Here is a 24,906-nt window from a genome sequence, read left to right on the forward strand (position 1 = left end):
TAAACAGTTCCTTACTTTACCATGCCAAGTGACTTACGTTTAGGAGACAAGTATGTTAAAGAAAGAATAGGTTGACTTTTTGCTGGAAAACTGGATCTTACATAGTCGACTAATTCCCAAAAGCCACCCAGAGATAGGTTCCAGTCACAACTGCCCTACATGGCATTTTCCTGGGTACATTCTTTCTACTGGTTTGTGAACTCGATCTACATTGGTATTCCTTCAGCAGTGGTCTAGCTACTATTGAAGCAATCTTGCTACACATGGGCCCACTTTGCAACACGTGTACTTGTGCTGATACTGACCTGTAACCTGGAAACAGTTCAAGTTCCCTCGGTGTTAAATTACGGAATCCCAGAACAAGGTCTTTCCAAGATGGATCCTGAAAGAAAAGGTTCAGTTTCTCAGTGCTTGATTATGTTATTAGAGCATTGCTTCAGGAAGCTAACAAGGACGCTTGGAACGTGTTCTCTCACCACCAGTAAGGGCCCGCATTATAAGCTTCCCTTTTGCTTCATTCACAGATGAAGTTTGTCTGAAGTTGTACCTTCATTGTGAAAACACATTCTTAGTCCGTTTGTACGGCCAGAACTGATAGATAACATCCCTTCTGCACGAGACCAGAAGGAGCCATAGTCAGGTTTTGGTGTTACTGGAAATCCTCAGTGAGATGGAGTTCGGGAATCTAGGCACCAAACACTCGAGACCCACATCTGGTCATACCAACCTGGCCACACTGAACAGTGATGCTCCTAGTCCCGTGCAGAAGTGACGTGTCCTATTAGTTCAGAGGGCAGTGCCCCTTTTTCGGGTAGGGCCAGGCTGGATTTCGCCTTTGATTTCCCCCCTTTTCTCTGCAAATGGTGGAATGATCCGAACGATCCTCAGAGGAATTGGCAGTAGTTGTGAGTGATTCAAAGCCTTCCCCTGCATCACTCTTTAGCGTTTATGACATATTCAGACCATTAAAAACAAATGCATGGTTGCATCATCCAACAATCTTAGATCACATCTATCACTATATTCAAACTCTTAAACAAATATCTGATGATTTTGATTGGACAACAATCGGCAAAGTCTATCACAATATCCCAACACTTGATAAGATACATTAGCCGCATCATGAGTTACAGTAAAGACAATTAACTCCAGCACTCAAAAACATATATCAAATACACTAGAGTTGGGACACATCTATTGTAGTTTTATTTTTATTTTTTTAACTCTTTATTTCTCATTTTCAACAATAGTCAACAAACAACAGCATCATCATTATAAACCATTGAAAAGCAAAAAATACAATAGCGGGAATCAGTATATCAGAATCTCACACCATAACCCCTCAACCCACTACAGAAAACTTTAAATCAGATTTAAGACCAAACCAGATGCATCAAAAAAAATAAAATAAAAAAAAACAGACAAACAAGACCACACAAGACAACCACATAAACAACACAAACCCCCCCCCTATATACAGAGTACTTAGAAATAAACCATTTCACTCCACACCACAACTCAACCTAGTATAATCCATAAAAGTCATTAAAACACTCCCACATTTCATCAGAAAGTTCTGCCTTGTTTTGTTTGCTAAACATCGTTTTTTCAAACCTCGATAAAGCTCTAACATCCAAAATCCACTCTTCTACTGTCAGCTTTTTTCGTGTCTTCCAGACCCTCCACACTTGCTTAACTGCCACCAACAAAACTTTACGCACCCCATTCAATATCACCCAACTCACATCACGCCCACCACCATACGACAATAATATAACTGCCAAGGGATTACGTGGGTAAACAATGTCCCAGACCCGATCAATCCTGCCAAGAACCTCCCTCCAAAAGTTTACCACCCTTTCACAATGCCACAATAGATGCAACAGAGTACCCCGTACTTTCCCACAACCCCAACACAAATCATCATCAACTAAACCCAATTTACACATACGCACTGGAGTCCAATACAATCTGCCCAATATCCGTTGATGTATGTAGCGTAATTGCAAATCCACCTTGGCACTCGTTGGCACTCTCCAAATCCTATCCCATTCTCTCAACGTGAGCTCCCTGCCCAACTCCTCCATCCACGATAGCCTCAAACTTTCCCACGAGTCCAACCATTGTCCATCCGGTTGCATAAATTGCATAAATGTTGACACTTTCTGCAAACCTATTCCCAATATATCAAAATTCTCTGGCTTTTTCAAGAATGGAGCACCCAACATGTCTCTCCGTTCCAAGAGCAAAGTTACCAGAATATCATACCTCCTCAACTCCCTGCTCCTCAAACCAAAATTCTCAACTAGACTCCCAAAAGGCTCCACCCCAGCATCGTTCCACACGTCGCCAATTAATAAAATTCCTTTCTGAATCCAACTCTTCCAAGCCAATACCTTATTATTGTAGTGCAGACCAGGATTATGCCACAGTGAAGCCTTTTCATAAAGATATAATCCCTGACCAGTACCCACAATCCACGACGGCAACGCTTCCTTCGTAGCTAATACCGATTTCAAACACCGTGCCTTCGTAGGTAACTTCCCAAAAGAAAACAAACATTTAATATCATAAAGCAAAAACCGCTGCATCTCAATTTGTACTCACCACGGCACCCTGTTCAGATGCACACCAAAGTAAGTAAACACTTTCTTCAACAAAAAACCACTACAGTAGTTTTTCAATATCGGGTACCCGAATCCTCCATCTTTAACTTTCCTGACCATAATGTACTGGGGAATCTTGGCCCGCTTACCAACTCCCCATAAAAAATCTTGAAACACTCTACGCGTGCCAATGCTTTCCTAGTAAAATGCAAAGGCAAAGATTGAATTACATACAGAATCTTTGGCAACACAATCCTTTTAATGGCATTACCTTTGCCCCAAAGAGTCAAATTAACACGTCCCCATCTCAGGATATCCCGCCTAAGCACCTCAATGATTATATCCACATTATAACTGACTAACTTTCCAAAATCTCTAGTAATATGAATGCCCAAATATTTCACACTAGAATATTCCTAGTTACAGTTCCACCCCAGCAGCTGTTCACAATCAGGCGAAGCCCTCACCGGAAATACCACCGTCTTATCCCAGTTGAACCAATACCCAGACAGGTGACCCACTTCCTCAAAGACCTCTCTTAATAATTGACCCCCTACAACAGGATCATTAAGCCTTCACCTCTCCTCCTCCCACTGCAAACCCTCTGATACCACCCATCTGACGAATATATGCCAACAAAGGTTCCAAAGCCAAATTAAATAACAGCAGCGACAAGGGGCAACTTTGGCGAGAGCCTCTAAACAACGGAAATGACATAGAAAACTCCCCATTCACCATTTTGAAGAGCCTGAATAGCCTTAATAAAGCAGGGACCAAAACCCAGCTTCAACAGCGTATATTTCAAAAAACTCCAAATCACCCTATCAAAGGCCTTCTCGGCGTCTAAGAAGATCAACAAAATATCCTTTATTTCCGAGGCCGGCAAACTCAAAATATCTAACAGAGTCTGAATATTATCATAGCCATACCGTCGCTCCATAAATCCAGTCTGAGAGCGCTCCACCAAATCACCCATATATTTCTTAAGCCTCACTGTCAGTAATTTCATAAACATTTTCAAATCTACATTAGGCAAGGAGATAGGCCGATAATTATTACACTTAGTAATATCTTTTCCAGGTTTCGGGATCACCGTGACAATTGCCTCTTTCATAGAACCTCATAACCTCCCCTCCCTCAAAAAACAGTTATATAAATCACATAACCTCGGTGCCAACACATCACCACATTTTTGATAAAAGTCTACCGTCAAACCATCCAACCCCGGAGATTTACCCCTATTCATATCCTCAATTACCGACAAAACCTCCGGGACTGTAATCGGTGCTTCCATAAAACATTTACTGTCATCAGAAAGCACCGGGAGTTCAATTTTTCCAAAGAATCTATCAAAATCACCAATTTGAGGTGCAATATCTTCTGTATACAATTTAGCATAAAAGGAGCGAAAACATTCACCAATTTTATCTTTCTTAATCTCCAAATTAGCAGCCGCATCTGCTATTTTCTGGACATACACCCTCTCAGTATAATTCCTCAATATGCTTGCCAGCAGCTTCCCTGCTTTATCCCTCTGCTCCCAATATGTTTGCTTCATGTAATACAATCCCTTCTCAACTTGTGAGTCCACCTCAATTTTTAGTAATTCTTTAGTATCCAAGATTTCATGTCTAATATTCTCATCCCTCGATAAAGCATAATTCCTTTGCAAGTCTCCAAGTTTCCTTTCAAGCTCCACCAAACTGGCTTCACCCACCCTGCGTATTCTTGCAGTCAAGTTCATCAGTTCCCCCCTAACCAAAGCTTAAAATCATCCCACACCACCATGTCGTCTGCCGCGCCCTCATTCAACTCAAAGAAATTTGGTATAAAGTTCATTAATGCGTCAGAGGCATTTTGATTTTGTAACACAAAAGGTTTCAATCGCCATCTACTAGGTCCCTGCCTTTCAGCGAGCAGCATCAACTTAGCTATTACCATTGAATGATCCGAAATGTGTCTTTCCCCCATAGACACCTCTTTTACACTCTCAATCAAACTATCCGACACCAATACGTAGTCAAGCCTAGAATAGGAACCATGCACTGATGAATAAAACGAAAACTCCCTATCCCCCCAATGAAAATGTCTCCATGTATCCACTAAATCATATACTTCCAGGAAGTCTCGAAATTCATTACTCGACCTTCGTCCAGTAAAATTGCACATTGAGGACCTATCCATTTTGGGGTTAAGCACACAATTAAAATCCCCTCCCAAAACATTTCTCTCGCCCCCCCATACCACCAAGCATCTCCTTCAGTGAGTCAAAAAAGCCCCCACCCCACGCACATGGCCCAAAAACCTATCCAACCGTCAACGACATGCCCTCATATTTAAGATCAATAAGTATAATACGTCCTTCACCATCCATACTCACTTTCTCAACACAGGCATCCAAACCTTTCCTTAACAAAATCCCAACACCCCGAGAGTTGGAGGAATAGCAATTCAAGAAAGCTTTCGTATATCTCGAATTAGTCAGAGAATCACCAGTGCCATCAATCAGATGCGTTTCTTGCAAAACTGCAACATCAATTTGCTCCCGACAAAGCTTAGTCAGCACATTCCAAGTACAAAACAAAACAGGCTTTTTCATAGCTCCCCAATACACACCATATTATTTCCCACGCTCATAGACCATTAATAATTATTATCCTTTCCATTAAACAGTATGACAAACATCAATCCCAATAAATAGAGTGGAGCAACACACATAACACCCCCCACCACCCCATACCACACACATAACAAAAGGCAACATACACACACACAAAAAGCATTGATTATAAGAAACCCACTATATTCTGGATTTCAACAAAATAACAATATGTACAAAATCATTACCTATTCCAACCATCTCCCCAGAACCCTATGCCCAACAATTTACTAATAGAATATCTACCTCTAAATCCCTCAGTAACAAGTCCCAGAATCCCAGGATCCCACCAAACCCCACAAACCCCCTCATCAACCCCCACCATGACCCAGAAGTCATCAATAGAAAGTAAGCAACACCCTAGCCAAAACTACACGGGCAACAGGAGCTAACAGAAACAAAACCCGAAGCCAACCTTAGTAAGTGGATCCACAATATAGAGCAGCCCCCCCAACCACATCCTTCCCCTCAACTGCCATCCCCGGACAATTCACTCTATAAATCCCAGAATCACAGCAAACTATAGAAAGGAACACCCATCCAAAATAATGCTCAAGGAGAACACAAACCTCTTAAAGCGTCAGTTGCAACACAACATGGTAACGCAAGCGTTCAACCACCATCACACCGGGGTAGAATGCAAAACAACAGTAGGTGCAATAACACTAAGTCCAGACAAACCCAGCACTCCCCCCACCCCAATCAACCACTCACTGCCCAGTCACTGATCACATAGACAATTCCACCAAGGAAACTATGACAAGCAAGCACCTCAGAGAGTATGACTCCCCAACGCTGAATAGGTATCTACTGCACGTAAAGGGTGGAAAAACCTCATGTGGCTGACGAGCCCCCATCCACCATGTCCAGGTCAAGCAACACTAATTCAATATTTGCACCCTCCCCATGTCAGCACTCAAGCCCACAGCACATCAGCACACCCCTATACGAGGCCCGACCCCAACTAAAAAAAAACAAAAAAAACCCAAAAAACAATAACTAGTGCACGCGAGTCCAAGAACAAAGATGCCTGTAATGGTGTAACAGTAAGAGCATTTAGGTACAGAAAGGCATGTAAACCAGACACATGACATACACATAACCTCCATCAACAGCACCAACTGTTAAGACAACATAAAATGCCCCATCAGGCGGACATTAAATAAACATTAAAGTGATGGCATCCTACAAACATCCTCAGTGAAGGGGTAGCACAGCAGTGTGGCTTACAGAATATCACGTGCAAAATATGGTACTACATGTCTTCCCCCACTTGAATCCCCCCCAACAACAGTCCACTTGACAACTTCCAAAATGACAAAAACCTGAGCACAGGAACAGTCTGGTGCATTGTTGTCTGGACTCAAGGCGCGCAGGTTAACGCAAACTGGTTGCTGAACCCAAAACATTTCCAATGTCCTGCCAGCCCTATATCATGCAATGCGCCATGGTAAGTTGCGGCATTTCACGAAGAATCACACACACCTCCACCCTTTACTGTTCAGCATGACACCAACGGCCTGGGTTGGGAATAGCCGAAATCTGGCAGTCAGTGGCCCAAACAGACAGCCGCTCTGGCCAGCACTCGCTGACCAAGCCATCCACTAGCGGCTGCCCACCCCACCCAGTCTTTTCACGGTAAGAAATGTGGCCCCAGGGCTCCCCTATGCAGCCCGCTCCCTTAATTTGCCCTGTCCATCACTCCGCAATCAGGACCTCCTCGCAGAATGGATGGAAGGGGGAATAAACTAGTAATCCATGAGGGACTAACATTGACAACAAACATTGAGTCACATAACTGAGGCCTGGGTTGTCCGGCTGGCACCACCCCAGGCACTGATGAGGTTGCGATATAATTGTCTGAAAACCCTCGACCCTGCGGGTGCCAGTCTTCCCACGAAGTGGATGACCCACCATGAGGGGAGAGTAAAGCTGGGTTAGATTGGACCGTCCCTCAATCTCTGTAGTGCTGCCAAATTGCCAATACACCAACCTCACCATGCCCGTAAACTCCAAACGATCTGCCATGCTCTCCGGGTAGAAGTCTTATAGGAGGCAGAACCGAACACACGTGCGCGTTCCAACGCTGATCACGGCACCATGGGAAATGTAGTCAGATCACTGTGGCCAGTTCTAACAGCATGCCGATCCAGCCCACCATGATAATTCAGTTCCCAATAGATCATGATCCCAAAAATCATGAGTGACTAAGGTCTTGGCTGAAAATCTTCCCGCACCAGTGACAGGCTTCTGTGTTATCACAGCTTGCTTTTCCTTCGCCCACCCTATATAGGAATTGCAGATGCTCAGTCACTTGTAGTTTCTAAAGCTTTAAGTTAATCATCATCATCCCGTGATTAAACCGCATCCACCGCAACATCTGAACTCTTAAAGACATACTATAATCTTCCGAAAATAGAGGTGTTGGGCTAAGTCTTTTGCAATATATGAACTCTTTAATACTTATACTATCACAATAAAAAACAGAGATAACCCAAATCTATCCCACTATATGAAAATTCAAATGCATACATCCTAATCATTAAACAAAAGACATAACAACTAGGCCACATCTTTTGCAATATCCAAACATTGATTGTTCCCCCACTGTGATTTGGCTTCATTGTGTGCCTCATTAATTCTAGCCCACTGTGATTTTGATCAGTGGTATCCTATTGTGGCTTTACTCACTGGCATTTCACACTAATTATAGGCCCACTGTACTTTTGCTCCCTAGTGTTCCACATTAATTGTTGTCCCAGTGAGATGTTGCTATCTGTGTTGCTATCTGTGTCCTACTGTGATGTTTCTTCCTTGTGCCTCACATTAAATGGTGATTTTGCTCCCTTGTGCTCCACATTAATTATTGTCCCACTGTGATTTTGCTCCCTGCTATCCTATGGTGGCTTTGCTCTCTGGAGTTTCATGTTAATTGTAGGCCTGCATTGATTTAGCTCCACTGTGTTTCATGTTGATTGTTGCCTCATTTTGATTTTGCTCCCTGGTGTCCATAATTAATTGTTTCCCCGCTAGGATTTTGCTCCCTGATGTTCTACTGTGATTTCTCACTTAGGTGCCCCACATTAATGATTGCCCACTGTGACTTTGCTCCACTGTGATTTTACTACTCGGGCCAGATTACAGAAGCTTTGCACTGGTGCAAGTGCAAAGTTGCCCGGTATTAGCACTAGCACAGAGTTTGCCCTATTTTTAAAAACACTGGGATATATTAGAAAACTATTGTTCCATGACAAGTGCAGCTTGGCATGATATGTAAGGACATGTATGGAATTTTATTGCCAGCATACAATATACAGCATTTTCGCCAGCATACAATATACAGTAGAGAAACACAGCCAGGCCCAGTTTGAAACTGCAGGCATTCAAAGCACACATAAAAAAAACAGTGCACTGCCAGTTAAAATAAAGAGGTGCACAATTTATATTGGATGTATGGAAACTGCATTAGAATACATAACTGATTAACATTACTAACATTACTAAAGTACTAATTTCAATTTCTCTAACATTATAATGCAGTCTTCTGTGCATAATGAAATACAATCTTTGTGGGCACTGTTTGAAATTAATTTTTCCATGAGGAAGTGCACATTAGCATTTTCTTCAGCTTGTGGAGAGCAGAAATATGCAGGAAGCAAAATGAAACAGTTGCTTTGGAAATCAAATCTTCATTGTATTGAAAACGAAGGCTGGCACAGGGCACATTCTTTTTACTCTGATTGGTAGAAATTGTAGGTAGACAAGCCACATCAACAGAGGTCTGAATCAGTGTTTGCCTAAAGAATTAAAGTGAGGGGAGTTGGCAGTTCGTGCTGGGACCAAGAGACGGAATTAACTGACGAACTCCACGTGGGTTGAACGAGCGCTGGCTGGGATATAGAGAGCTGGCAGCTCCCCACACACGAGGGAGTTAGGCACTGAATCTGGGTCTGCAAAGACAGCGATGTCGTGCGGGAACTTCAGATTACTAGCCTCGGTAAGATAAGTGCCAAGTGAGGAACAGATAATGCTGTACGTGTTTTTTTAGGATTTATTGCAGTTCAGAGAGGTTGTAAAAACATTGCATGTTTATTTCTCTCTCTATGTTCAAAGTGTGGAAACATAAATTTGTGTTTGCAAAATACATGCTTGTTCTGTTGTTCTTTATATCTTGCAGGTGATGCTGTAAATATCATGTGGTAAGATTTGGTGACTTGTAAATGGCATGTAATACAAAATGTATATAAAAACAACTGAGACTTTAGTGTCATTCATGCATCTGTGAATTATTTATGTAACTGAAGTACAGAGGGGAGGTTTATATCAGTGCAGTAGTGCATTTACCAATTTACCACTGTAAGTGATATAGCAAACAAAAGAAAGTCAGTAGTAAATATCTACAAGGTAAAAGATGTGTGTGCAATGTAATGAGTGAGTCCTTCCTTGCATGCTGATGGGAAGGGGTGCCTAATCTGGCACACAGATTACTGGATGTACATAAACCAGTAATACCAGCCACAAACTATAGGTGGCGCCTTGAATAAACTCATTGGGTTCTCTGAAGTGTTCTAAGTCTGGGGCTCTCTACAGGTGGCTAGAAGGCATTCTAATAGAAAGGAAAGGTTTGTTTTATGATGGGGTTAAAAAAAACATGCTCATCACTATACCACAGGAATAAGATAATTCTGAAAATACTGCAAAGTAAGATACCACTGAAAGTACCGCGAATACAAGCTAATAAGATATGGTCACTAAAATAGAGTGATATGAAACCCACTCTAAATGTAAGGCTAGTTTACCGCCAATATTTTTACGGTAAGAAAATACAGCCAAATCCTGAATTTACCCCAATAAGACAAAATCTCTTACAGATATAAGCACCAGGGCAAAAAGTGACATAGTGCAAAACAAAGATTTATTCAATGTGTTTTTTTTTGCCAGGGCAAAGTTTGCCCTAGTGCTAATACCCATTCCATATTAGCACTAAGGAAAAATTTGCCCTGCTGCAAACTCATGTGGAGTACCTGAAGGAGGCAGTCAGCGTGCTCTCCTTTTCAACATCTACATGATCCTCACATGCTTGAACTATGCAGAAGATAAAAAATCATCCACAAGTTCACAAACAGATCTACTTCAAAGACACAGGATCTCCCCATATGCCTTGCACAGGTGTCCGGTCAAAGTTTCGACTCAAAAGGGTCGAATAACAAAAGGGTTGAGTCAATTCGACAGAAAACAAAAGTTTACTCCTGGATGATGACATAGAGAATGAAACTTAACCCAATCAAAGCCGACCTTATGATTTACGCCATCCACTACAAACCATTGAGAGTGCTTCGATCTAGCAACACAGCATAGTAATGGTGCCAAGCGTCAACCAGAAATACCACAGAGGATCTTTCACCTCCTTTCTCCCCACCAAACTCTTGAATTCTATCCACAGATAAAAACCACATGGCTGTCGGAAAATCCTTAAAACAAGGCTATTTGTAGCTGGCAGACCCATGACAACAGCACTAAAATCCTCAACCAACAGATGCCAATTCTCACTGTAATAGAACAGACAGAACCCCCTCTGCCTAAAATTACCCGAACAGGCCATGAATTGATGCACACCCTGTAAGCTAAGGACTATGGTATTATGGGAGATGGGACTCAGTCAGGTCAGTTTTACTGCCACCTTAACGAGCCCCCACCAACCTTCTCACAAACATGCAATGGGCTGTTGAAGGTGCAGAGATTGGACTCATTAGGGCCAGTGTCTACTCGCCCCTTTAAATGGAACTGGAACTGGAACTGGAACTGTAAGAACCCTCTATAACAGAGACAATAACAAAATACTCCCAAAACACCAGACCAACGTTCTTGAACCAAAAGGTCTGCAGTCGCTTGACCATTTTCCCTTCCCCTTCCAACCGACCTACATCCTCTCTCCATCTTACACTGCTCACACCAGCCAGAGGTGTTGGTAAGGAGTGGCTGAGGGGGCTATAGTCCCGGGTCTTTTGGTTGCAGCACCGGATAAAAGCTCAAGGGCTACAACCAAAAGGCTAACCAGCACCCATCCTGACATTAGTGTAGCCCCAGATCTTTTTCAGACCTAGCAACACCCCTGGATCGCACAATCAAACCGTACATATGGCAGCAGAAGCATACAAACAGGGGCTAACTCAGTATCACCACCATTCAGCGGCTTCCCTCTGTCCCATTAACAGTCGTCCCACCCCCTTTTCCTGCAGGGTCATGTGCAGCAAAGCCACCAAAATGGCAGAAGTGAAAGAGCACTTTACATTACATTACAGAAAATGACACTGAAATGTAAAAGAAAAAGGGGACAGACCATTTGGAGGCACTGTGTTGAGATGTGGGTGACCACAGTTCACCATTCAGATTGTTTAGTGACAATTTGTATTTGTTTGTGTCGCGCCATGTTAATCACGGTAAAAATGATGGCCACACAGGATGTGGTGCACAGCCTATGTAAGAGACAACTGTTGTTTCTTTGCAGCAGTGGCCGAAGTGAGCGGTAACTATCGAGAGCCGAGCACCACTACTTTTATTTTTTTTACTGTTAACAGCCCCACTACTTTACACAACCATTTTCACCATTCAAGAACGGTTGTTTTTGAAGTTAGAACATACCTCTTCATTTTACCACCATACAGCAGCTAAAGATGTACTGAAATATGTTTCTCTAAACATTTACAAAGAAGCTTGAATGGCATCTCAACCTGGGTTATATCGGTCTGGCTTCATCTTAATTATCGGAAGCTGGAGGAGGGTTTGCTAACAATGAGAGATTCTCTCCCAACATCCCATCTCGCCCTCATTTTTCGAAAACTTGTTATGCTGTTATCTCAGGTTAAATGCTTAGATGTTACAGTTGATAAAGGTCCAGAACTTTTACACATGATTTTATTTTAACATTAGGGAGCTACATGGGATTTGCCTCTCATGATACTGGAGAGGTGTGCAGATATAGAAGGAACCCTGAGGGATTAGCCACTTGGACTACTGTAATGCAATCCTACGGGATATTTCAGGACCACAGACTATTCATCCTTCGGACCAGAGGAGTTAAAGATTTTCAGTCTTGGGTTTCAGGCTTTGTAATAAATTATCAAATTCTATTAATGACGACACACATTTGTCCTGTGGCAGGCCCCTTTTGAAACATCTGCTCATCAGGTGGGTGTTAAGTGTGGATTCCTGCAAAGTTAAGATGAGCGAGTACAGGCGATTCATTTCACACGCTCATATATAAATGTTCAAACTGACGGACCAACTGAGAGAAATGAATGAAAAATAATACAGCGGACCTCCTTTATTTACTTGTTCCACCCAATTGGCTCTCAAACTGGCCTACACCTGAGTCACAGTTTCACTCGTTTTGTTTGGCAAACTTCTACCAGTGACGTTTCTGGGAGCTGCAGTCTGGTAAAAGAATGAGGTTTCGCCGCACTAAAGGCAAGATGTCTTTCAGAAGTGGCAGTCTAGCTTTGTGGTGAAAGGTTGGAATGCCACCCACCCAATTAGTCCGTGCGTCATGTCGGCCTCATTCACTCATCGTTACAGCCCCTGCTGCAACGCGTCCTCTTCGTCGTCCAGCCCCACCAGGCATCTAGCTGCCAGCGGATTGGCTGCCACATTCTGCCTTTAACCCAATCGCATGTGCCGACAGGCGGAAGCCGGCGGCGGAAGCAAGGCGAGGAATTAAGGCTTCGGCTCTGACTGAGCTGAGCACTCGCCACCCAACGCCGACAGGAGCTGGAGCTCCCCTGCGCCGAGTTGAACTGCTGGAGCAGCACCCACTGATCTATTTACGAAGTGAGGTAAGCTCCGGGACATACTTCCAGCTGTCCCAAGCCCCTCCGTGCTTCGCTGCAATTTGCCTCAAATTGATACGACCATCCCCTGTTTTGTGCATGCCCACGCACACCACTGAAGCAAAGCTGTTTCTGCCCTCAACAAGAGATTATCCATTTGGGCACTCGTGGGGCTCAATGCTCTAAGATGGCCGCCGCCCCTGCTGCAACGCGTCCTCTTCCTCGTCCAGCCCCACCAGGCATCTAGCTGCCAGCGGATTGGCTGCCACATTCTGCCTTTAACCCAATCACATGTGCCGACAGGCGGAAGCCGGCGGCGGAAGCAAGGCGAGGAATTAAGGCTTCGGCTCTGACTGAGCTGACCAAGCGCAGCCGGCGCTAGGCGATGTCCTTATACCCGTACACCCGCTGATCGTATACCTAGCTGTAGCCTGCTCTCACCCGTCTGCGCAAGATAAAGCCACCCAGCACTAACGTCCTCATCCTATACTGTTGCGATCCGTTAACTATCCACTCCTTAATAGACTAAGCTGACCGAGGTTGCTTCCACCTCCTCCTTCACCACCTACTAAAGCCACGTGTCCGATTCCCACCCACACTGAACTAACGATTACCACCCGGTCTAACTCTTTGCTCGCTGGTTCTTTTTTCTTGGCACCTGCACCCTTTATCTTGAGGCACCAGCACACTGACACTCTCCTCGGCTGTACTGCGCACCGCTCAGCCATTTGACCTTACATCTGGCCTCTGCCTACTGCATGTGCATTCTACACTGCCTTGAACACTTGCCTTGCACACGTATTTAGCCTTATTGTTTGATTTTTGCCTTGCACATGCATTTAGCTTTATGGTGTGATTTTCGAATCTAGGTGATTACTGCCTTACACATGCACTCTTTCTATTTTTTGAATATTGAATCTAGGTGAATACTGCCTTGTGCCTGCATTTAACCTTATAGTCTGACTTTCGAATCTAGGTGGTTACTGCCTGCACATGCACTCTTTCTATTCTTTGAATATTGAATCTAGGTGAATACTGCCTTGTTAGCATAGGCATTTCAACCCTACTCCGTGAACTCTGAACCTAGGTGAACCCTGCCTGTATCGGCACCTTAGCCTACCTGGAGCTCGGAATTTAGGTAAAATCGCGCTCGTACACGTATCTCAGCGCAGATATTAACCTGCATCTAGTGTGCCTACCTTAGCAATGTGCGTTTAGGTCACCCGACCTTCACCAGCTATCACTATGTATCTGCCGCTACTATACACAGTTCTACTCAAAACTATCCTCCATTCGATTACCTCTCATAGCATGAACAAAGCCTAGCCACATATCCAGCCACCTCATGGTAATGTACCCCCAGAACTAGCCAACATGACCGTTAAACCATGCAACCTCCAACAGCGGAACCTAAGACTCCGCGCCAGACTACCTAGAATTTATGACCCTTTAGCCAACCTCCAACCAGCCACTAACTACAACAAGTACACCCTCTGTACCGCTAATATCCCATCCCATACAGTCAACACTGGCCAACACCGACTACAATTTAACAGTCGAATTCTTAGAGATGTCCCATCCTCTAAATGCCAACACAAGGCCCCAATGCCTTCCAACCCTCCCACCACATCCGGAATAAAAGGCGCCCTATTAAATGCCAGATCCTTGGTAGCCCACGCCACCGAAATAGCAGATACAATCCTAAATGAGAACGTAGACTTCTTGGCCATCACAGAGTCTTGGCTCCATCCCACAGCAGGGCCAGCTGTCATGTTCGCCACCCCCCACAACTACACCCTTATTCGTACGGATCGCACCACATCTGGAGGTGGCGGCCTAGCTATAATTGTCAAAAATCGCTTAACCCTTAGACTCTCCTCACCCCATAAAACGAACTCCTGCGAATCCCTCACAGCTAAACTCACCATTGCCAACAATCAAACTGTTATCATCCACCTGATATATCGCCCACCAGGCCCTATAGGCTCCTTTGAGGATGACCTTACGAATCTACTATCTGACAACCTAAAGAACTCTACTCGAAGCCTCATCCTAGGAGACTTCAACTTCGGATTCAACGACCCACATGACCCCAATAACCTACAAATCAATGACACTCTTGAGGAACTAGGATTCTCTCAAAAGATCACAGCTCCAACACACATCAAAGGAAGGACCCTCGATTGGATTGCTGAACATAACTGCCCAATCAACATCACATCTATAATGACCCAGTTATGGTCTGACCACTACATGGTATCCTTCACCGTAGAAGCTACCATTCCTACTAACAACAAAACCCTAGCCCCCACTGCACCTACCAGAAATAAGAAAAATATCACCCCAGAAAATCTCATCCCCCTTATTCTACCCACCTTAAATTCCATCTCAGATCAGACCGACCCAGCCTCTATGGTAGAAATGTACAACAAAGTGATGCTCGCCTCTCTGGACACTATTGCACCACTAAAAGTCAGGAAGAGTAAACCCTGCCAACACCTAAATGTCTGGTTCACACCCCAGCTCAAAGAAATCAGACAAAAGAAACACCTCAGAGAAAAAACCTGGAGATCTGACCCATCAGACACCAACAAAAACAACCTAAAGATCTAGCCACCCTCTACAAAAAAGAAATCATCTTAGCGAAACAAACCTCTTATAACACCCGTATCACTCAAGCTAAATCCAACACAAAAGAACTATTTGCCATCCTGAAGGAAGTCGAATCCCCCACCCAAGTCCCTGATTCTTGCATCAAGGACAAGAATTGGTGCACAAGTATCCAAAAAGCCCTTGCCAACAAGATAACTATGCTTCAGACGAAGATCAATAACAAAAAAGTGTCCACAACTGCCCCAAACGCTGTTAACCTAGACCCTGCTATAAACCCATTACCAACTCCGAAACCGTTAGACAACACCCCCTTCACTTTCGAAAAGTATCCACCAAAAAAGTTGAGAAAGTCATCCTGACCCTCAAACCTTCCAATTGCCAGGGCGACCCAGGCCCAGCCCAATTCATAAAAGACGCCGCCCGTGATCTCTCACCATTCATTACTAAACTTATAAATGCCTCTTTCACATCAGGCACCATACCTAGCAACCTGAAAAATTCCTGGGTCCTGCCCCTCTTCAAAAAGCAAACCCTGGACCCCTCTATCCCAACTAACTATCGCCCCATAACCACTGTGCCATTCCTATTCAAAATACTAGATAAAGCTGCCTACCAACAAATTCAACACCACCTGGAACTAAACAACCTCCTAGGAGTCTGACAGTCCGGCTTCAGTCTGGCTTCAGACCACAACACGGTACTGAGACTGCACTCCTAGACCTCAAGGCACAAATAGACACACTTAGAGATAACGGCACGACCTCACTCCTACTACTCCTTGACCTTTCTGCCGCCTTCGACCTGGTAGACAATACAATACTATGCAATCACCTGGTCTCGGCAGCCCGCTTCTCTCAGGAAGCAGTTGCATGGATCCAGTCATTCCAACAGGACAATGCGAGTATTCTCTCCCCTAGCAGCTGCGGACCCCGCACCCATTACTTGCGGCGTACCCCAAGGATCTTGCGTATCGCCCACTCTCTACAATATCTTCACAAAGCCCCTTTTCGATGATCTAGACGGTCTTGGTATCACCTACACCAACTATGCAGACGATACACAGATCCTCATCCCGTTGACGGGAGATTATGACAAGGATTTGGCCTTTGTGAACAGAGTCTACCTCATCATCCAGGCATGGATGGCCGCTCACGGTCTATGCCTGAATGATGACAAAACCGAATTCATTCTAGGCACCTCCTCCAATATCAAAAAATTGGGCACCAAATATGACTCCTTCCTAATTGATAACAACACCATCACTGTAGCCAAAGTAGTTAAAACCCTTGGTTTTTACATAGATTCCACGCTCTCATTCGATAACCAAGTGAATGCCATGGCCTCAGCTACCTCTTATACATGTAAGCTAATCAGAGCAGCTAAGCCCTTCCTATCACCCAATAACTGTGTCATCCTAGCAAGAGCATTAATCCTATTGAAACTAGATTATTGTAACACCCTCTACATAGACAGCAACAAATACATTACCTCTAAAATTCAAACATTGCAAAATAATGCCCTGAGAGCCGCCCTAAACTTCCCTAAAAATGCCCACATATCAGTCCATAGGAGATCCACCAACTGGCTCTCCACTAAAGATAAAATCCACCTTAAAACAGCTTCCCTCAGTCATAAATGCCGTAACCATGCATCCCCGCAATACCTAATAGACAGATTCACCAGAAAAACAGCTGCCCGTCCTCTACGAAAAGCCAACTCCAACCTCTTACTAGTACCCAGATTTAAACTCACCAAATCTGGCGGGAGTAGCTTCGCTGTTAAAGCAGCACAACTGTGGAACTCCCTCCCAACCGATCTAAGAGAAGGCCTCCCCTACCAGAAATTCAGATCTAACCTGATCCAATGGCTAATGATGTCTAACATCTCGCTTCCGTCATTTAAGATCTCATGTATTTTCTGTATATTTAACTGTTCTTTATATTTGTCGCATCTGCATATTGTAAATTTCCTGTACATACCCTTATGATCCATTGTCTCCACTTGTCTACATCACTGTAACCATAGCTGTACCCCTTGTTTATTTGCAACATGTAACCTAAGTTGAACAATCCTCTTTCTGCCATTGCGCCCGTATACCCCCGGGTCTGGTGCGCAATATAAATCAATAAACAAACAAACAAACTCATGGCCTCATGGCGAGACAGAGGCGGATCTGGTAAGTGACTGCAGTAAGGCCTGCTCCATAAATACAAGATTTTAGTTTGATCACCAATGCAACAGAATTGAGAAATGTTAGATTAGTAAAGGTTGTTGACTTATAACATGAACAGGTATAGTTCCAATAGAGTCTCCCCATGTGTGTTATTTCAGAGCTGGATCACCCAGTGATTCTTGGAGGTGTGTTGCCTTGCAATATCCCAGCTGCTGATTTGGTCGAGAGTGATCTTTCAAACTTCACTCACTGCCAGGGAGACAGAGACATGTTGGCACCTTGAGGCTTATGGCTTTCAGAATTTTCTGCTTGTGCATTAAGATTAAGTCCCTTGTGAGTGGCACCACTTGCAGAGAGTACCCACGTCAGGGAGAGTGCATTTTTCCTGGATCCACCTGTATGGCCTGGAAGACCATCATTGTGGCTGGCTCGAGCGAGAATCGGGTTTCCCGTGTTCTTATCGTGGCCGTTTTAAACTTCATTTTCCCTGTGGTATTTTCACCACAGACCTTTTTCACCGCATTTTTTTAATGGGGGGCCCTCCCACTCTCTTCTAACCCACCACCTCACTCGGTCACCCACCACCGCACCGACCCTATCTATCCCATTTACTAAAGCACTAACTGCCCATCAAGCATTTAACACTAAATAACAGAATAAACGGAAGGAAGGATGGACTTAATTAAAATCGAAATGTGTTGATTCAATATCGATGACTGGGTGGAAGAGCTTCCCACTGTTACAACCTATGAGAAAGCCATCTACAAAAATACAGGTGAGATTGACAAGTCTGTGATATATGGAGAAGCTTCCTTGAGGTTTATAGATGATGCAGGAATTTTATCTGGACGGCGATGTCTCTCAGATTGATCACTTCTATTGCTAAATGTTTACTTGATCTTTTGTGAAGTTGTGTGATATTTCCATAATTGTTTTATTCAAATTTGTAGAGCGCACGTCAGCCCGGGGGGTTCGTAGCGCTTGTTACAGGCATATCTTAGTTGCGATAATACAATAATAACAAGGAATACATTATTTACAAAGGCAATATGATATTTGTACAAATAGCAATGCAGAGTATTTACATGGCATGGCGGGGGTCACAGATTATTGAGCAAGGAAGGAGGTCTTCAGTTTCCTACGAAAAATCGGGAGCGAGTGTTCCGCTCTAATGTCTTCAGGAAGAGCGTTCCAGGTCTTGGCTGCAATGTAGGGGAAGCTTAGGCCACCGGCTTTGGCTTTTTTGATGCGTGGGATGCAGAGTAAATTGGTGCATTGCGTCCTGGTGGGTCGGGCGGAGGAGGGTTTGGAGATGGTCTCTGATAGATAGGACGGGGCGGAGAAGGAGAGGCATTTGTGCGTGAGGGTGAGGATTTTGAGTGTAATCCATTCTTTGACCGGGAGCCATTGGGCTGAGAGTCTGGCATGAGAGATATGCTCTCTTCTTGGGATGCTAAGGGCGGCCCGTAGAGCATTATTCTGTGTGACTTGGAGTCTGTTTAGGTTTTTTGCTGAAGTGCCCGCTAGGAGGGCATTGCAATAGTCCAGTTTGGCTCCAATGGTTGCTCTGACTATGGAGAGGCAGTTGGGTTTGGAGAGGTATGGCTTGATGGCGTTTATGAGTTTAGTGGTATGCGCAGAAGAGGAGGTGATTGCGCTGACTTGTCTGTTCATGGATAGAGAGGAGTCTATGTATACTCCCAGTGTCTTTACCACTGTGGAGACGGGGATGATAGTGTTGTCAATGGAGAAGTTAGCGTACAGTATGTCCAGTTTGTCTAGGGTGCTCTGTTGACCTAATATCATGATTTCAGTCATGTCTCCGTTAAGGCAGAGGCCATTTGTAGCCATCCAGGCCTGGGTGATGGCATAGATCGAGTGGAGTGCCTTTGCGTCGTCGTGGTATGAACCTGAGAGGGGTAGAAGTACTTGTGTGTCGTCCGCGTAGTTAGTGTATGTAATGCCGAGTTTGTCAAAAAGGGTTTTAGTTTGTTCCTAATGACTTTTACAAATGTTGTATTTTGGTTCTATGTTTCAAGGCTGTCTTCCTTTTCCTTTTCCTTCTTCCTTCTATAATTCTATTTTTTACTTGGGTTTTCTTTACTAGAGGTAGCTAGATAATCCATTGTGGTAAACAATCATTCATTTAGCATGTTCAGGTTTTAATTGATTGTTGTTTATATGATTGGTTGTTAATGTATTATGTTCTTATTCGTTGGGTTGAACATAAAAACTGTTGAGCCGAAATGTGTTGATTCTGCATCTGAACAGCAACACATTCTCGAACATGAAACATAAATGTCAGGAACTGCTTTTGGTGCACCAATTGCTAGAGCGCTTAGAGGCCCATGGGTGTAAAGCGCTATATAAAAAGTGAATAGATGGATAGTCGTACCTGTTACCTGGTCACTTAAACACTTTGCATTCATGGTTGGGACACCCCCTTTCCCACTGTGTTGCAATGTCGAGAGTCCACAGAGACAGATGCAATTCCTGCAACTGAAGACTGTCTTGATCTACCCAGCTTCGCTGCGCTCCCCATTCATCCTGTGTCCCCCTTGGGTTATTCATTGACACAACACATTGGTAGATGGAATGCACCTCACCTCCCAGGGTTTAGTCATCTCACCGCAGAGGGTGAAGCTGTTCATTGAGACAGACTACAACAGCCAGCTCAAACTGCATTACCATAATTGGCTGCAACACTTTGCACATTCAAGCTGCCTCTCGGGTGGAAGACCTCTCCTTACTCCACAAAGCACGAAAGAGATGTAGCAGCACCTTGATATTATCAATGGCCATACCTTCATCTTGACCCCTAAAATATGCCATCAATGGGACCACCTAATGAGGGAAAGCACAGGGGCAACATGCTGGTCTTGGAAGCAAGACCATGTAGAGGAACAGATGTTCAAATCCTGGATCTGCACTTAGAAACCAAACTCAGGTATTAAGCATGTTATAAATCTGGCTTCTGGAGATGGCATCTCCAAACCTATGCTCAGAGGAACGACCAGCGGGATGGCGATTTGAATGGGATAAAGAGGAAGCACCATTTGATTCCCCTTGGGATATGCTAAATTTTGCAAGTGAGAAGAAAGAGACATGGTCAGTTCTGGTGGGTGAAACCCACCATTTGTTCATCTACTGCACAACAGTCAAGGTTGGTCAAGATCAGCTGTTAAAAAAGGCATAGTTGATGGATAATTCAATTCCTATGTGGTTTCCAGTATCCTAGGATCAGAGTGGGTAATGGGTGTCGTGGCGAGGGAGCCAGAGGCATGACTGGGGTTAGAACTAAACTATCAGTTCAACTAGAGCAATGGAGAAGTGGACGTCACCTCACTTCAATGAAGTGTCGGCTTTGTGGAGAGACAATGGGTACAAAAGGGAACTGTTGAGAATATTAGGGTGCAAGAAGACCTATGGGCCATGCAGATGGCAGCAGTTGACAGTCAAGGGAAGAAGATGCTAAAGCTTCACCCACCTGACCGCCATGCTACGAGACTTCCCACCATCAGTATTTGTTGACATCAGTCGTCTTCAGTTGATCGAGATGGTCTAATTATTTAATTATGTTTCACTTGATTTTTATGCCTGAGCTACTGCAATGCACACAACTTTTTTTTATCCATTACATCATTGTAGTATTCCAAGCCTTGTTTTTTTCTTAAATGATAGTGACTGCTGTTTTATAGCTCTCTGTTTCGGCAGTTCTGATGCTTGAATATATTTGTGGTAACAAAACTTCCTTATCAAGAGTACATGTGGTAAAAGAGCACATATACATGTGATAGTTATAATTGGATTGAGTTGTTCCTTTAAGACTGATACCAGCAAGTGACCATGCTCCCTTACCAGTCTAAACACCATGGACTAGAGTATGGAGTTACCCAGGGCTCCTCCGTGTCGCCCCTAGCCAAATTAATTAAGATGTTCTACAAGTGAGTAGATACATCCTAATACCATGTTGTCAAATCTAGTGAGAGGCACATAGAAGGGAAAACATATTGCAGGAAGGGATGTGTAGTGGGAGGCCAGGAGACAGTGTGACATTCACTGAATTGCTGTAGATCACATATCAAATCCTTACATTAACTCCATACTAAATCATACTCATCCAACAAGCCCCTCATATTCATTAATCATGTCTTGACAAGGTGGCCTAGTATGCTCCCCCAATTCCATAAAATCCATTCCCTCCCACAAGTAATGCTCTGTAATTCTTCTTTTTTTTACAGGGACCTATGGTGGTCAGAATGGAGCTGGCCCAACATGCAGTAAATGTCAATATCATGTAAATGATTAGGGAATTTAAGCAGAGGTGCATACTTGAACCCAGCCTATTTAATTTATATCTCTGATGTGGGGGAGTATTTGGATATGGCCGCTTTTATATCCCCAGAAATTGGAACTTTTAGAGTTCTGTGGTTGGCCTATGCAGATTACTTTCTGCTTTTTGATCGTACCCTAATTGGCTTACAAAGATTACTTGCTGCTTTTGCAGTATTTGCAGCTGGAAATTCATTGATCATACATCTGGAGAAAACTAAAATGTTGCAGAATTCTCAGAAAAGAATCGACAAAGCTATAATTCTATATATTTGGGTTATCTAATTAGTGGGTAGCCATGGAACGTTTCAATTGCCAATTTGATTAAACAAAAAGCTTCCCTGCTTACTATCCAGATGATACAAATGAATCGAAACTTTCAGTTTTCAGTTAAGCCAGTATTCAATTTGTATCTGGGGAAAATAAAACCTAAAATGGTTTATGGAGTTGAGCTGTTGGGGAAGTGGGCTTTAGATTTTATAAATTGTAAATCTTTAAAGAAGAGGCATATTGTTTTGTCTGTAATGACCAATCAAAGTTGGAAATGTTGAAGCATCTGGTGCTATATTGCAAGGCACTAACTTCCTGTTGTGAGAAATACTTTGATAAATGCATTGCCAGTATCCTTAGCAATGATGTAGGTGTGTTATGGATGAGATGTTTGGGTGGATGCCCAACATCGGTGGGACTCCCATTCATTGGTTTTATGAATTCCATAAAATTGAGAGGCTAGGTGTAATATATAAGAAACACATATTTTTTGTATATTGTGTATCAGTCTTGAAGTTGAGTGTTTTAACAGGATGCATTCATAATGTATTTTAACTATATGTGGTTGAATTTGAATTTAGTTGAACGTGTATTTGAATATTAATTGTGATGGATGTATTCTGAATCTTTTCGATTTCCGATTCTAATGGATTTTGTTTTGATTTGATGTTTTATGAATCTGAAGAATTTTTATTTGTGCTGATGTTTGTATTGTAAAGGCTTTCTGTTGAGAACCATACACAATAAAACAAATTAAAAGATTTATAAAATTTAGACCTAAGATAAGGTCAATTCGCTGCAGGAAGCCCTCTCAAAAAGATTTTACCTTTTCACAGAACCAAACCATATATAGGTTTGTTCCCCTTCCCTTTGAGCATGTCCATCAGTCACCCGATGACAAAATGTTGCTTTCCCATACTCTCCAGGCAGGCCAATTTACATTTCTTTGTTGTAGGCACTGCAAGTCCAGGTCTACCTTCATCTTAACTGCTTTGACCAATTGGCCTCCGAAATAGGAATCCTCATATCTGATTCCAACCCCGCTTTCCCGTGGATGGAGGGTTGCATGGTAGATGTCACTGTGAGAAGGCAATAGATTGTAGAGGCATTCAGAGCCGAAAGAGTAGTGACATTTAGTGGCAAGAATTAATGGTACCTTGGCAGTTTATAGTAAGTATTTGAACTTTAGGTATCTGAGGTCTTGGCGGACACATTTGTCAAGGATATCCTCGATTCTTCCATATTCTGACCTTCTGCCATGATGTCTAGCTTTATGTTTGATTGCTGATTATGATTATGATAGCGGGTATTTCCATAGGCTCCGTTGTATGAAGAGCAAATGCTGGACTCCTTTTAGGTGGATGCCGCATCCACGTGGATCCAGTAACGAGAAACTGTACAGTGAATACACCCTATGCTATAGGCTCACCTTCAGAAAACCACAGCCCCTGGGTGACGCACAGCACTCTAAAACATTCAGAGGTATTTTCGATCTAGTGCCCTCACCCCCACAGCAAGTTATTAAAAACCATATACAGCTATGGCAGAGTTTTGGCGGGAGTGGTAGCATTTCAAACAAGTTGAGAAGCTTTGGTAACAATGTCATGTTTATCTTTACACAGATTGTCAGCTTGGGTTCGGACAAATTCTTGGAACCCGCCTTTCTAGCTTCTCGATTTACACACATATTTTTTTCTAAGAGATGGGTGGTGTCACTTATGACACAAACTCCATGGTATTTCAATCCATGTTTGGACTAGCCGTAGTGTCTGCCACTGCCAGGGAAAAGACCCTGTGGCAATGCCAAAGCCATCAAGCAAATGGCAGCTTTTGAAGTGTTGAGCCTGAAGTCGGACAAGATGCAAAACTGCCTAAGAGAATCAAACAAGCTCCTGGAAGATATCTCCAGTTTGGACACTAAAATCAGCAGCTGGTCCGCATACTTTGGAAGTGCCTCCACTACTTGAAACACCTATGACACTATTATCTCATCAGATTGAAACAGCTACTGGTTCTAGAAAGATATCAAAAAGGAGGTGTGACAGTAGACACTTGTGTCCCGTCCCACTTTGAATTTTAAAGTAAGTGGCCGCTACTCCATTTCCTTCTGATTGTGCTCACGCATTCCTGTATAGGGCCTTGAAAAGAGTGAGGAATTTGGGGCCGAATCTGAGATTCCGCAAGAGAGCACACGACTACTCTGTCCAGACCCTGTCAAATGCTTCTTCCACAACTATACTTAGTGCCGCATGAGGTCTGGGTGAGTTCTTGCAGAAGTGTATCACAGTCACAAGTACTTAGACATTGTCATGTCTGTTAAGTTCAGAAAGGAATCCAGTCTGGTTCGGTGATCGTGGTAATGCGGGATAGAGACACTGATTCTGGGATTTCACCACGGTGCACAACTTCTCTGAACTGTTTCTAAAA

General features: G+C 43.5%; 1 protein-coding gene across 3 annotated transcripts in view; it reads right to left on the reverse strand.

The window, feature by feature from the left end:
* Nucleotides 1-24,906, reverse strand: part of DAO (D-amino acid oxidase) — a 431,100-nt gene that overhangs the window by 158,877 nt on the left and 247,317 nt on the right. For all 3 annotated transcript variants that reach the window (XM_069619457.1, XM_069619455.1, XM_069619456.1), the window contains exon 4: nucleotides 306-382. In XM_069619457.1, the coding sequence (XP_069475558.1) occupies nucleotides 306-382 (77 nt within the window). The remainder of the gene's footprint in view (nucleotides 1-305; nucleotides 383-24,906) is intronic.

Source organism: Ambystoma mexicanum, chromosome 10, assembly GCF_040938575.1.
Source record: "Ambystoma mexicanum isolate Mex_15411 chromosome 10, UKY_AmexF1_1, whole genome shotgun sequence".
Classification (NCBI taxonomy): domain Eukaryota; kingdom Metazoa; phylum Chordata; class Amphibia; order Caudata; family Ambystomatidae; genus Ambystoma; species Ambystoma mexicanum.